Consider the following 12,942-nt stretch of genomic DNA (forward strand, 5'->3'; position numbering starts at 1 on the left):
ATGTGGCATACTTCTATTTTTCAACTTTCTGTCATACAGTTTACAGGTCAGTGTCAGTGTCGTGACGGCTTCGGAGGGAAGACCTGCACAGACTGTCAGGAGAACTACTGGGGAGACCCCAGGACACAGTGCAGAGGTTAGAAACATAAAGACATAATGCAAGCTCTTAGGAAACGGTGTTGTAGCTGTTATGAACATGATGAAGAGACTAAAGTACTTGATGCAAAAGCGGAGTGCTCTAGCTGCTCACTACATCTCAGAACAGTGCAAAAATCAATATAGACGTAAAGAAAAATGATGAATGAACACATGGAGCACCTAATGACATTTGAGAAAGACCAAAAATAGTGTTAACATCTATAGCTAACATCAGGGCTGATTTACCAACTGGAAAAGCAGCATATGTTCAATGTTTGGCAATTGGTTTGTGGTTACTAATGCACAACTAACAGCTAATTAGAGTTATACAGACACTATTACACACATGTCCCTTCTCTCATCAAAGACCAGACTGGAAATAAGTCTCAGACTTCACTGCATCATCCTTGACATTTTGTAAATGTGTGTAATCATATTGTTTCATATCATATATTTTCTCATAATGTCAAACTAAACTAAAAACTTCAAAGAAAGTTGGCTTGTCACTTTAAAATGCTTTCGCTAGAGTTACAAGACCTTTTACGCTACAACAGTAATACACAGTACATAGATGATTAACATTATGTGCACTGGCTAGTGTAGTTTTATGAAGAAAGTTAGGTAGCTACTTGAAAAGCCTGGTGCTCAGTGTGTTTAGCTAGCTAGCAACATAGTCCTTTCAATTGCTCCAGTGGAGCAGAGCTGGTGGGATTTACATTCACTGAGCACTTTATCAGGAACATCTGTGCAATCTGATGCAATACAATACAACAGCTCTACCATAAATTCTACATGCGTACTAGAATGCATTGTACTGAAAAGTGTTCCTAATATTTTGTCCATGCCATTAACAAATATGAGGGAGGCAAAATGTTAGGAATGTCAACAAAAACTGAAAATGTATAAGCTTCATAAAAGCAGAATTTATGACTGCGCTGTTGTGTTTGAGCTGCTGTTTGTTTGTAATTGCATTAGATTGCACAGGTGGTCCTAATAAAGTGCTCAGTGAGTGTACGTGGTGTTATAGCCAGAGATGTTGGAATCAAACTCTAACAAAAAATAAATAAATGAATAAAAGATAAGCACTGGAAATACAGCTGAAACCCCATGGCAAACCCTGTAGTCCAGTGCTGGTCCTAGTAATTATATGATATATTTATGTCTACTTTCAGGGGGAATGGGAGATATTCTACACTGGAAAAACACCCAGTGAAACTTTCAATGCGGTTTTGTTCTTCTTCCATTTATGTGCCTCTCGCAGTCTGTTAATAGCATCAAATATGGATGTTTTGGACATAGCCTTTTTCAGAGTAACCCAGAATATTTGAAAATAAAGAAACATTAGAAATTATTAATTGCATTCAATATGTATAATGTATCATATATATATATATGTAGAATTTAGGCTTGTGTAATGCAAAAAATGCATAAACAATAGGTCCTGTTGTACCATAGTCATTGCAGTCCCGCCCTTTCCTCTTCTCTCCTCCCAGCTTGTGACTGTGACTGGCGTGGCATTGAGACCTCTCAGTGCAACTTGGTGACTGGCCACTGTGTTTGCCAGCAGGGGGTGTCAGGTGTCCGCTGTGACCAGTGTGCCAGAGGCTTCTCTGGCCAGTTCCCCAACTGCCAGCCCTGTCACCAGTGCTTTGGGGACTGGGATCGCATAGTGCAGGTACAGTTTCATGCAAAGTAAGAGGTCTGATCCTCAGTCAACAGAAACCAAATGTGAAATATTCAATATTCTGAATGGTGAATAGGCAACCATTAGCTTTCTGTTCACAATACATTTTATTAATCTCATCACCAGGACCTTGCAGTGCGTACTAAGGCTCTGGCAGAGCGTGCCCATGAGATTCAGACCACTGGGCTTACTGGGGCCTATGAGAAGGCCTTCAGGGACCTGGAGAAGAAACTGGCACAAGCTCAGGATATCGTCAAGGCACGCAATGCCACTTCTGCAGCTGTCTCTACACTGATGGAGCTTATTGAAGATCTTAGGTACTATTACATCCATCTGCTTTTTAACATTTTTTAGTATAAAAATATTAATCTCTAGTCATTTTTTCTGTCACACAATCTTACTATTTCAGTAGTATCAAGTTAATGGCACTTGAGGAAAATCTCACCACATTGGCAATCTTCATCCCAAGAGCAGATTTATTCAATTTATCCATGAAAGTACATTTTTATTCAGAATTACAATTTGCATCCCCCCCCAACAAATGTCTTGTCCCATAGAGCGCAGATCGGTGAGACCACTGACACCCTGAACCGCCTTGAAGGAGACCTAACCATCGTCCAGGACAGCAACTCTGAGGCAAGCAAGGAGCTCAGTGCTCTGGAGAGAGAGGCTAAAGAACTGAACCTCACTTCAGAGCAGCTACATCGGCAGCTGGATATCCTAAAAAACTCCAACTTCCTAGGTGAGACAGACTGTTGTCTCTAATCATCTACATTATTTAATCTTTAATTTAATCACCCCCTTGCTTATTTCTGCTGCTGCCAGTTTTCAATTATTGTAACTGTCCATACTCTAGGTTCTTTCCATTTAAAATTCACACATAACATCATTATTCCTAATCCTCTTTCCCTGAGTCAAAAATCCATAGTCTTTAAAGATCCACGCCAGACATGTATTAAGACGTATAAAAATACTCTATTTGGAACAATAATGTGTGTCTGATATGGTTTTTCAAAAAATTCCAGAATCTATAAATATGCAAATATATTTCATCTGAGAAGTTTAACTGCTGGACACAAGGTGTCTCCGACTTCACTGTAAAGTCACTGTAAAGTGTATGTGCACTTGAGGTTTCAGGTTTCCACATAACACTTGTATAAGTTGAATATTGGACTAGGATTGGCTTCCAAACTAGTTGTGATGTCACAAATCATGCTTGTAGGCCCAACCCTTTAAATGAGATTTTTAATGAGCACAGATAACCTTCTCACTTTCAGCAGATCAATGTGAAAACAGCCTTCTAGTGTCAAACTCACTCACATACATCATTCTGCAGAGTGAAGCTCAAACATTCAATTGTAGGAGCAAGAAGAAAAACATATTTTTGAGTGGAGGGGGACTTTAACAATCTCCAAATGTATTCCAAACATCACATGAATTTAACTGAAAATGAGTTAAGTGAAAATGTACTTTTCCTCCACTCTGTTCCTGCAGGTGCGTACGACAGCATCTGTAGCTCCTACAATAAGTCTTCTGATGCAGAGCGGCGAGCCAACGAATCAACAACCACCAGACCCAGCACAGTCAGCCAATCTGCAGACACCCGCCGCCGTACCGAGCGCCTCATCACTGCCAAGAAAGATGACTTCAACCGAAAAAATGCTGCTAACAAGCGTGCGTTGGGAGATCTGAACACCAGAGTACAGGGCCTGGACATGAAGAAGATCAACGAAAAGGTTTGATCTCATTGAAAGCAAGCATTGAAAGTGAGAAAAAAAATTTCAGGCTGGCGAGCAAACTGAGTAACAAATGAAAAGGTTGTCTCACCACATTCAAGTAATGGGAAAGTGGTGTGTGTGTGTGTGTGTGTGTGTGTGTGTGTAGTAGGTTAACCACAACTAATCACATGAAAAGCTGAGATAGCAATTACTGCTAAGCTAACCTAGTTACATTAGCTTTAGCAGGAGTACATATCAAAACAAACAATAAAAAAAATCTGACTCTGGTCTTAACTCAGTATTGACCAAATACCTAGTTATTGACTTTTGGCTTTGTAAGGCAGTGAAGAGGAGTGAAGTGTCCCAGTCATACACATACACTTAAAACACATTAATGATGATAATTTCCATGCTAGTACAAAAGTACATGTAAACCTTTCCCAACAGATTTGTGGCGCTCCAGGTGATGCTCCATGTGGGGAGAGTCCGTGTGGAGGTGCAGGTTGCCGTGATGATGAGGGGAACCATCACTGTGGAGGCTTGAACTGTAACGGTGCTGTGGCAGTTGCTGACAATGCCCTGGAGAGAGCCAAACACGCAGAGAAGGAGCTGAGCAAAGCTATGGGAGAGGTGGAGGGACTCTTTACTAAGGTATGGAAACACAGGAGAACTGAAATTACTGTACTTTTGGACTTCAAGTATGTAGCACATACTGTATATGTTTTGTTTTTTGTTTCTACATTTTTTTAGAGCTGCCTGTTTGCACCAATATTAAACAGTCATACAGGGATAAAATCCTTGTAGGGGAGGCTGAAAAAAGCTTTTTGTCCACTTCTCATTAGAGCAGAAAGGAATGCACCAAGACTTTGTGGCTGAAGCTCATTTGCGAGTGTTTTATGTTCCCTCCCTACTCCACAATGTAATTATTTTTTAATTAAATTTTTGTCAGAATTGAAATTTGTTATAATGTTACATACATGACCAGTATACACAGTAGTTTACACTTATTCAAATCCATCGTTGTTCACTGTCATTCACCTGAAAAACAGACCACATCACAGACCGAACCACTCAGAATGGAGACTTTACACTCTTGAAATGACAATTTAGTCTGCAGCTGCAGTCTGGGACATATGTGGACATAGGCAAAACAGGTTGAGTGAAAGTGGGCACGTAAGGACTAGACTAAGTAAAGACAGTAGCTTGGGTGAATAAGTTCTCTTTGTCAGCCTTTTGTCTCCTCTGTAAACATTTCTGCCTTTCACTCAGGTGGCAGAGGCTAAGACCAAGGCAGAGGAGGCCAAGGATAAAGCTCAAGCAGCTCTGGACAAAGCCACAGCCACCAAGAACCAAGTGGAGCGCTCAAACAATGACCTGAGAGACCTCATCAAACAGATCAGAGACTTCCTCACTCGTGAGTCTGACAGTCTGTTCATCTCATCTACATTATGATATATTTACAGTGTTCTTTACAGTGTCAGCCATTTTACAAGTTCACTGAGAACAATCCTGTGTCAACCCTGACACTTCTCATGTCTTTCTATCAGAGGAGGGTGCAGACCCTGACAGTATTGAGGCAGTGGCGAACCGTGTGTTGGAGCTCTCCATCCCTGCTTCACCCCTCCAGATCAGACATCTTGCTGATGAAATCAAGGAACGGGTTCGCAGCCTTTCAAATGTGGATGCCATTCTGGCAAAGACACAGGATGATGTCCGCAAGGCAGAACAGCTGCTGCTGGATGCCAAGAGGGCAAGGTAGTCAGAATAGATTCAGGCATAAAGCAAATGCATTGGCAGTTGTAAATGGCACAAATTCAACAGGGCAGGGATACAGAGATGAGATAATGGAACCTGCCTCCCTCTCCCTAAAATCTACTCTTGACAGTGTGTAGTGAATTATTTGCACAAAGAGCATTCCATGTTTATTTATCCTCTCTAAAAAAACGTGCTATCAATAACGCTATGCTGTTGTTAAGGCATCGTGCTGAGGGGGTGAAGACCACAGCAGAGACAGTGAAACAGGCCTTGGTTGATGCTAAGACAGCTCAGACATCAGCAGAGAAGGCCATAGCAAAGGCCAGAGCTGACATAAGGGAGACTGAGGACCGACTGGCACAGGTAACCAAAAAAGAAACAAACAAACATAAGCTGCGGGCCAAAATAGAGGTTAACTGAGCAATAAAATAATAATGATGATATGATTTTTACTGCCACACAATGTCAAACGGTGATTGGCTGGGTGCTCAGACTTGAATTCAAATAATTTTATTCTCCAGCCAAAAAAAAAAACCCTGAATAATCAATGTTTTATGTGATGATATACATTACACAGTCACTAGATGTATGTGATGGATGCCTAGGTCATTATCTATTGTGAAAATGTGACTTTAAAGCTGCTATAAGCAGTATTTCTATATTAACAATGGATAAAATAATGCATATCTTAAAGAGGATGCTTGTAGTGATGAGATTGAGAATTATTGCCCAACTCTACATCTCTACAGACTGTTACTGCTGTAACAGTTTTGGTTCACTCTTGCTGCTCTCACCAGCGACGTTTTCAGACACAGCAGGGAGTTCAGTGAAAAGTTCTGATAAACCCACTGTACACTATCTGCCCAGCACCAAACAGTAAACTGATGAAGTTAGCAATTAGCTGGTAAACATAGTTGAGCATTTAGCAGCTAAAGAGACAGATATTTCTGTCAAAGAGTTGGTAAAGACCAAAAGCAGAGCTCAGAGTAAATATTGGACTTACATTCCCCATATGGCCAGAAACATAACTCCAGATTAATGGTAATGTTGCTCTTAATGCATAAATAAGCAACTGTTTGTGAAAATAATGGCAGTACCAGTTTTATGTGATGATATGTCAAAGTTGTGTTTACAGCCTCCACTGATCCCAAGTTGCCAAAAAATTTGTTGATGAGGTTTGAAGGGTTCATGTAATTATTATACAGCAACATATTGTAACAAAGCATAGACAGGCTAGTGCTGGAACTGTGTTGATTCCTCTAAAATATTGTTCAAAATGTTCAATGTGCATTCAAAACACATACATGCAAGTAGGTTATTACATGAACATCCAGGGCAACATTTTGAGGATCACATCCTGAATAATGACAACATAATGCTTATATCAAACACAAGCAAACCTTGTGAGATGAAGGATTAGAATTAACTTGCTTGTGCATGCCTTACTTAGATTGAGTCAGAGACATCAAACAGTGAGAAGGACCTGAATGATGCCATGGACCGTCTGGGCACACTGGGAAGAGAGATCAGTGCCCTGAAGACCAAGCGTGCCAACAACAGCATGGCAGCAGCCCGAGCCGAAGAGACAGCCACCATGGCACGAGACAAGGCAAACGAGGCCAAGCAGGTGTGTCTGTGTGTCTCTGAATGAGTGTGCACAGTTTGCCTCATCAAAGCATACTCAACTATTGTAAAAAAAACTTTCTCCTGTCTTTATTCTCAGATTCTAGACGGCCAACTGACTGATAAATACCATGAGGTGCAACAGCGGGTTGACACCAAGGCCAAGGCTGTACAGGACGCCAAGAAGAGGGCCGAGAGCCTCAGAGATGAAGCAAAGGAACTGCTAAGAGATGCCCAGAACAAGCTGCAGAAACTAGCAGGTGCTTATTCATATCTATATGTTTACACATGTATGTGTTGATGAAATTATAGAAATGGTTTATGTGTTTGGAGGAAGAAAACTATGGGTTTTTAATTAAGAAACAATTGTTGCAACACGGATAGTGAAAGTGATAGTGAAAGAAGATCAGCTGCTAATTGAATCCCCAAGCTATAATTTCATGTCTAGACTCAAACTTTATTTTTATGGAACCTTTCATGCAGTTAATGCATTTCAAAACACTTTACAGGTGATTGACAAGCAATTTGAGACTAATCCACATGAAAAATAGAAATAAAACAACTTAAATAATAAGACAATACAAAATAAAATGAATAAATGGCAGTAAAACATTTAAAAACTAGAATACAATAAGATTAATGATTAAATAAAATAATGAGAAATCAGAAGCAGGACAACACTCCACTTGTTTATTCATGCAGTGCATTACATTGCATACATACTGGGGTTGAGCATGTTAACTCATCTAAATTACATAGTAGTCATAAAACATTCTAAACAAAAGCTACTCCAACAGCCTGTTGCATAAAAACTAAAAGCTGCTCCTGCCCTTTGGAACAATTAAAAGATTCCAAAGATGCCAAAGGACCTGAGGGCCTGTCCTGCCTTATACGTTGTAAGCGTGTTAGACAAAAAGGCTGGTGCAAGACAACGAAGTGCTTAAAAACAAGTAAAAGAATTTTAAAATCAGACCAGATGGGAGAACATTACAGTAGTTTCGCCAGCTAGATATAAAGGCGTGCATTAGTCTCTTTGTGTCACTTAGAGAAATGGCTGCACTTAAGCTTTATTATTTAGACCATAAAAAAGCTAATTTTGTGACTTACCCCATAAGTTTAATTCTGAGTCAGAGATGACATTGAGGTTTTTTGCCTGTTGGGTCAAGGTAAGTCGCAGAGAATATAAATTGTGACCAGTTTCTCTCTTAGACCCTGTAACTAATATTTGAATTTTATCCTAACTGAGCTGTAAAATGTTATGTGACATGACATCTAAGCACTACATATCTAAAATACATCTAAAAAAGAGCATCAATGAGTCCTGTGTCATCAGGAGACAGAGCTACATAAAGCTGTGTCATCCACATCCCTATGAAAAGATAGCATCCCTTTAAGACATCACCAAGGAGTAACATATATAGTTTAAGAAGTAGTAGCCCTAAAATTGATCCTTGAGGAACCCCATTATTTATTTTAGTGTTTTCAGAAATGACAAAGTGCTCTTTGCCTGAGAGATAGGAGTCAAACCAATTAAAAATGGTTCTAGACAGGCCAGCGTGTTCCCTCAGCCTATTTAAAACAATTTACTAATCAAATGTATCAAAAGCAGTGTCCAGATCAAATGGTATGACTCAAAAATTACTTACTTACATGCCTGGTTATGTAACCATTCCTGAAATTTTCTGGTTCCCATAGAGCTGGAGAAAAACTATGAGGAGAACCAGAAGAGGTTGGAGGGGAAAGCTCGTCAGCTGGACGGCTTGGAGGACAAGATGAAAGCCATTCTCAATGACATCAACAAACAAATCCAGATCTACAACACATGTCAGTAACTCACTACACCATGTCATATTGAAACAGGTCCATCATCGTTGTTCTGCCGTTTCTTCCACATACAGTAACCTGACAATAGACTAATTAAAGAAGAGGATTGGAGTGGTTATTTCAAATTATTTTGCATATTTTGTAGGATGTGCACACCTTCTTTCATGTATGTATTTAAGATGGTTGAGGTATAAAAACATAATCCAGGACTGAACATGTAAAGGTTGTCTGATATCACATATTTTATGTTAAATTGTGCACATTGTATTTGATTTAAAATTTATAAACGAATCTGGAAATATATCTTTCTAAATTTGTGTCTTGAATATAAAGAAATTAATGAAAATTATATTTTAGAACAGACAATAATACACAGATGTGGGTGGAAATAATGCGGTGCCAACTATTGATAGTTTAACAATTTATTGTTTACTTTATATAGAGGGACTCTGTTGCATAACCAGCAGGTCAATACTATTTTCTTTGCATTTTTCTATTAACTTTCTGTTACTACTGGAAGCATATGCTGAGCTGTGCTCATCACAAGGACCCCATTTAAACTGCAGTGGACAGTGTCTTCTTGCATCAGGAAACACGGCAACATTTGAATGCATGAGGACGTGAAAAGTTAAAATGATCAGGTCTAGTCTCTGTATTGTTTCAAGGCTTTTCAGTAAGAGTGAAGAGATGAATAGGGTTAAGGTATTCATATGGATTTTAAATTTAGGATTTTCAGAAAACAAATCCTACACATTGTGGTGCTAGGAATAAGAGGATTTCTCTTTTCAGTTTTTAATTTTTTTTTTATTATGTCTGCCTTTACATTATAACAGAGAAATAAATTATATTTTCATGTGAAAATAAAATGAGTTGTTTGTCTCTGCGAAGCCAGTAAATACAAACCTGCCTACAAAGCACCTCTGCCTGGATTAGGAGGGTGGCTATACATCATTACTACACAGGAATAATGTATAGAGCGGTGTAAGCTAGCAGTATATGCTAGTGGCATGGTGCTGTCGGTTAACTTTGGTCCAAATTGGATATGTTGATGACTGTCAGATGGATTGGTATGGAACTGATGGAAAAAAAGACCATGGTCTAACATGTTCTAAAGTGGTCTGTAAAGGGGATAAACCTGTTTGATTTAGAAAATAGGCTTATTCGCTTATCTCGCTAAGATTTAGATGAGAAGATTGATATCACTATCCAATTTGTCCATTCAATATGAAGCTGGAGCTAGGAGAAAGTTAGCTTAGCTTAGCATAAAGACTGGAAGCAAGGAGAAACATCTAGCCTGGCTCTGTCCAAGGGTTACAAAATCTGCCAGCACCTCTAAATGTCACTAGTTAAAAGGTTATATCTCTGACTTATTGGAGTCTTCTTGGCCCTTGGAGGTTGCCAGGCAACCAGCGGAGAGACAGGACAACCCCCTGTAAAACCACAACTTGGCATTTTTACATTTCAGTTTATGTTCAAAATGGACAAACAAGATTTAACATGTTAATTGATGAGCTTTAGAGGTGCTGGTAGATTCTTTTTAACCTTTGGATAGATTGTGAATGTTTATCAAATATACTGTGACATAAATATAAGATCTGCAGAAGTGACATACAGTATAGTGTTCTACAGTATGCACAATATAGTGTGTAATTGTGCCTTATAATATGCCAGTATGTTTGAAATTTACTCATGTACTGTTTGCATGACAATTTGTGTTTTAGGAAACATAATAAACCAACAAACTGCCCCCCTATCAGCTGGCTGCCACATGGTTTTGATAATTGCCAAAGCAAAAATACCAAAAGAAGTTTGTGTAAAGTTTTACAGTGTACAGTTTTGTGAATAAAGGTTTGATAACTTAACATCTTTGTTGAAGTAGCTTCTTTGAGCATATTATCTAGAATCAAATTTTATACTGTATATGCAGTATGATCCATTTAAGAAGCCTCCATGATTGATACATCCCATTTTCTGATCTTGCAGTCTTGTGGCCTGATTGTGCATGCATTCATTTAGGGTCTGCAACAATGTAAGATGTCTCATTTCTATTTTTGTGTTCTATAAGGGTGCTGTTGAGTCCTTGATGTGCCCTTTGACAAAGTCTGCATCTTTGCAGGTGTTACAGCTGTCTGTTATCCAAATGTTTTAGCAATTACTGATCATTGTGAATAACAGTATTAACAGCAGAATGACAGGGCAGAGCAGGGCCAACTACAAACCAAAGACAGAATTGGCAGAGGAAAAAAGCCAAGTCAAAGAGGAAACCAAAGTGAAGGAGCTACATTAAGAGAGATGTTTTACTTTTAGTAGCTGCATACCGTAGTTTTTATCTATAAAGTACTGTTCTTTGGTTACTTAGCGTTTAATGTTTGAGAATTCAGTATGTTGATCCAATTTAACAAGTTATCATTTCTGCCAACTGCCTTTTCTGAAGAGGAGCATTTAAAAAGCCCAAATCACAGCCCAGTGATTGTTTTTTTTTTGCTGCAAATTAATTATGATAATCCTTCTCCGTGTACTTGAAATCAATAGTCACCTCCTTCATTAATTAAATTTTACACCCAATGAAAAGCTGAGGTAAATGAGAGCAAGGAAACACAAATGAGGCCAGGGATGAAGTTCAAAAATAAATGAGCAGTTACATAAAAAAGTAAACAATATTTGCAATATGGTGCTTCTGATAAAAAATATAAATATGAATTGATAGACAGAGAAATGTTTGAGACTTTCATGAAAACATTTTTTTTCAGTCACCAGATATGAGTGAAGTGATTGTTTCTCAGGATGCTCTTTATGTATAGTCATGCTCTACCACAGGAGTTGGAAATAAGAGAAGGAAACAACAACAACAACAGGAACACCACAGGTCTACAACATCATTGTCACCATCATTCAGTGCAGACTAAGAGGATGACACAGGTGCCATTTGGGACAGGGTCCCTGTCTAAAAATAGTTCCAGTGTATTATAGCTATGGCCATGGCACCCCCCTCCTCAGAGGGTTCAAAAAATATCTGTGGGAATAAAGACCCATATAAAGTGTTGTCATATGAGCTGATATCAGATGATACAGAGAGTCTCTGTGGAAACATTTTGGCACTGTACATATTGGAAATGTTGACTATGTCTGCAGCTGACATCCACAATTATACAAATATGTCATAAATCACACACACACACACACACACACACACACACACATATATATATATATATATATATATATACACTAAGTGTGTATGTGTGTGTGTAACAACAAAATCACATTTATGTTTTTGTTGTTTTTGTTTCACACTTGCTTTGGAAATGTAAACGTCTGTTTCCCATGCCAATAAAGCCCCTTAAATTTGAATTTAATTGAACTGAAAGATAGAGATAAGGAGGATTCGAATGTATTGTATAAATTGTGAAACGGGGAATGGTATATGTGTGTGTGTGTGTGTGAGTGTGAGAGAGAGAAGAAGGGGGGGGGTAAAGGAACAGCTACAGATCACGTGAACGCGCACAGGAAGTGGCCTGGGCGCGCACTTTGGCCGGGTAGCAGTGTGTGTTGTTCCAAACAAAGTAGGACTCGTTCGCGGAGGCCGAATGACACCAACTGACTGAATAGTTTTTTTTCAATTGTTGTCTTTTGTCTGAACCAATAAAATAACTTGTTCGAAGTTATCAGAAATGGGTCCCGGATAAAAGAGGGAAACTTCCAGAAACACCGTGGACTGCGCGGCCGTGAAGGAGCTTAGCAGCCGGGAGAATCAGAAGGAGCCGCTGGGCCATTGTGTGCACGGAACCGAATTCAGTTCAGTATCCCCTTTTAATGGAAATATTAATGTGGTATTTCAATCACAGACGGTCGCCAATTGACACGGGATGTCACGCTTGTATTGTTTGTGTAATATAGGGAGCCATATCAACCCGTTTCGTGTCAGCTAGCGTTTGCCTGTGTGTGGCTAATGACATTAGCGTTAGCTGCTCGAAGGAGCGTTTGATTGTACCACCGTTCCTGCGCTCTGCTGGGAGAAACGGATTGGAGATCAGTTGCAGTGATCCTACTGGTAAACTGTAACCAGAAGAAACCCACTGACTTGGTTGATATGGTTGTTCGTAGTCTGAAAAGTTAAGACAGCTGACTTGCATACAGTGTAACGTACTGTTAAATTTTTAAATAGCTTCTAAGAATCACCCCCACCCCTTCCTCAGTGTG

At 39.2% G+C, this 12,942-nt stretch overlaps 2 protein-coding genes across 7 annotated transcripts in view; both read left to right on the forward strand.

The window, feature by feature from the left end:
• The window catches only part of lamb2 (laminin, beta 2 (laminin S)), a 65,466-nt gene extending 54,862 nt beyond the window's left edge, over positions 1-10,604 (forward strand). For both annotated transcript variants that reach the window (XM_067591373.1, XM_067591374.1), the window contains 12 exons: positions 40-136; positions 1,632-1,813; positions 1,949-2,139; positions 2,380-2,564; positions 3,317-3,558; positions 3,988-4,191; positions 4,810-4,954; positions 5,088-5,295; positions 5,517-5,658; positions 6,746-6,922; positions 7,019-7,178; positions 8,614-10,604. In XM_067591373.1, the coding sequence (XP_067447474.1) occupies positions 40-136; positions 1,632-1,813; positions 1,949-2,139; positions 2,380-2,564; positions 3,317-3,558; positions 3,988-4,191; positions 4,810-4,954; positions 5,088-5,295; positions 5,517-5,658; positions 6,746-6,922; positions 7,019-7,178; positions 8,614-8,750 (2,070 nt within the window). In that variant the 3' untranslated portion in view covers positions 8,751-10,604. The remainder of the gene's footprint in view (positions 1-39; positions 137-1,631; positions 1,814-1,948; positions 2,140-2,379; positions 2,565-3,316; positions 3,559-3,987; positions 4,192-4,809; positions 4,955-5,087; positions 5,296-5,516; positions 5,659-6,745; positions 6,923-7,018; positions 7,179-8,613) is intronic.
• A 1,642-nt stretch (positions 10,605-12,246) lies between these two features.
• The window catches only part of usp19 (ubiquitin specific peptidase 19), a 32,096-nt gene continuing 31,400 nt past the window's right edge, over positions 12,247-12,942 (forward strand). For 4 of the 5 annotated variants that reach the window (XM_067591379.1, XM_067591375.1, XM_067591377.1 and 1 more), the window contains exon 1: positions 12,247-12,537. The gene's annotated coding sequence lies outside the window, so the exon portion shown is untranslated. The remainder of the gene's footprint in view (positions 12,538-12,942) is intronic. The other variant, XM_067591378.1, reaches the window with a different exon arrangement.

Source organism: Thunnus thynnus, chromosome 6 (assembly GCF_963924715.1).
Source record: "Thunnus thynnus chromosome 6, fThuThy2.1, whole genome shotgun sequence".
Taxonomy (NCBI): domain Eukaryota; kingdom Metazoa; phylum Chordata; class Actinopteri; order Scombriformes; family Scombridae; genus Thunnus; species Thunnus thynnus.